Consider the following 1,406-nt stretch of genomic DNA (forward strand, 5'->3'; position numbering starts at 1 on the left):
TATATGTATACATATATACTTACATGAAAATATTGTAGTGTATACATATATATAGTTCTATGTGTGTGTGTGTAATCATAGTATAGGCAGGCATACCTGCACTGTCCACATGTAGGTGCGTAAAGTAGCTCTGGACTATGGGCAGGCGATACAGCAGCTTAAACATAACCAGTGTCTGCAACCAGATCATCATGCTGCACCGAATGAAGTGTGAGTACGGAAGCGCCATCATCGTCATCAGCAGCGTCATGGTCACTGTGGGTGTACGTCGGTAGTTAAGTAGGTAGGTAAAAGTGGTATAAATGTGGTCGAATCGCCAACTGCTTCGAGGAAGATTCAACAATAGAAAATCAGTTGCGACGTTTTAAATGAAATGCAAATACGACAGTGCCACATCAAAGTTACCAGAAGCGTCATTACCAACTGTGGGTGAAGGTAGGTAGATAATTAGGTAAGTAGGTAGGTAGATAAATATACAAAATGTGGTAGAATAGCCAACTGTGTCTAGGACGATATGACAATAGATGAATCAACATATACGTTTTCCATGAGATGTGAAATTGGTTGCGCAATTATCAATAGCAACAGTGGCATGGCCTCTGCGAGTGTAGATAATTAGATCAATCCGGTTGGTAGGTAGGTACGCCGACGGATACGCTGACCAAATATGGACACATGACAACTATTTCTCGATCGATACATTTATAGACAACCCAGAGTTTTAGGCTTTTAGCGTTGAGGGTTCAGGCATGGATAGACAAACCAGACGTGATGTTCCTAGAGGACAGGTAGGTAGTTAGAATTACGGACGGCTTGACCGAATCAACTCAATCAACTCGAGCTGGTTCACGTACATATGAGCTGTGAGTACGGCAACGCACTCATCAGTAACGGTAGCGCCACGGTGGCTGTGAGTACAGCACGTCGGTAGGTAGGTAAAACTACTATATATGATAGCATTACCGATTGCATCCGGGTGCCTACTATGCAAAAAAAGTATTGCATGCATCGGGCAGTGGGTTGTGTGTCACCGCATGGATGAGCATATGTACACAAGTGTGTGTGTGTGTGTGTATGTGTGTGGCTTACGACCATGCTTGAGTGCCTAGGTACAACAACTAGCGATACAATAATGGACCAATAACACATATCATAACACTTGTTTATGAAACGTACTACAACCATTTAGTTATGGCCATCGAACAACACACTTAGACTAAAAACATCTAGTTCTCTTCATGGTACAACATACTTAGATTGAGCGCCTCGACATTTTGCATCATCGCAGCGAACAGCAGCCACTGCGCGCCGATGGGAGCCATGTACCTGTAGTCAATTGTGTGTTAACTTTAGTTCTTCCCGTGCTTAGGTACTCTATTAAAATAAATACGTGTGCATTGATATTC

The 1,406-nt window shown here is 42.7% G+C and overlaps 1 protein-coding gene across 1 annotated transcript; it reads right to left on the reverse strand.

The window, feature by feature from the left end:
* Positions 1-96: 96 nt before the first annotated feature.
* Positions 97-1,322, reverse strand: SARC_16179 (hypothetical protein; the record flags this gene model as incomplete). Its single annotated transcript, XM_014289710.1, has 2 exons — positions 97-255; positions 1,253-1,322. Coding segments are annotated over 2 exons (229 nt in total), but the record flags the coding sequence as incomplete, so codon positions are not given.
* Between the last annotated feature and the right edge of the window lie 84 nt (positions 1,323-1,406).

This window comes from Sphaeroforma arctica (assembly GCF_001186125.1).
Source record: "Sphaeroforma arctica JP610 unplaced genomic scaffold supercont1.7531, whole genome shotgun sequence".
Taxonomy (NCBI): Eukaryota; class Ichthyosporea; order Ichthyophonida; genus Sphaeroforma; species Sphaeroforma arctica.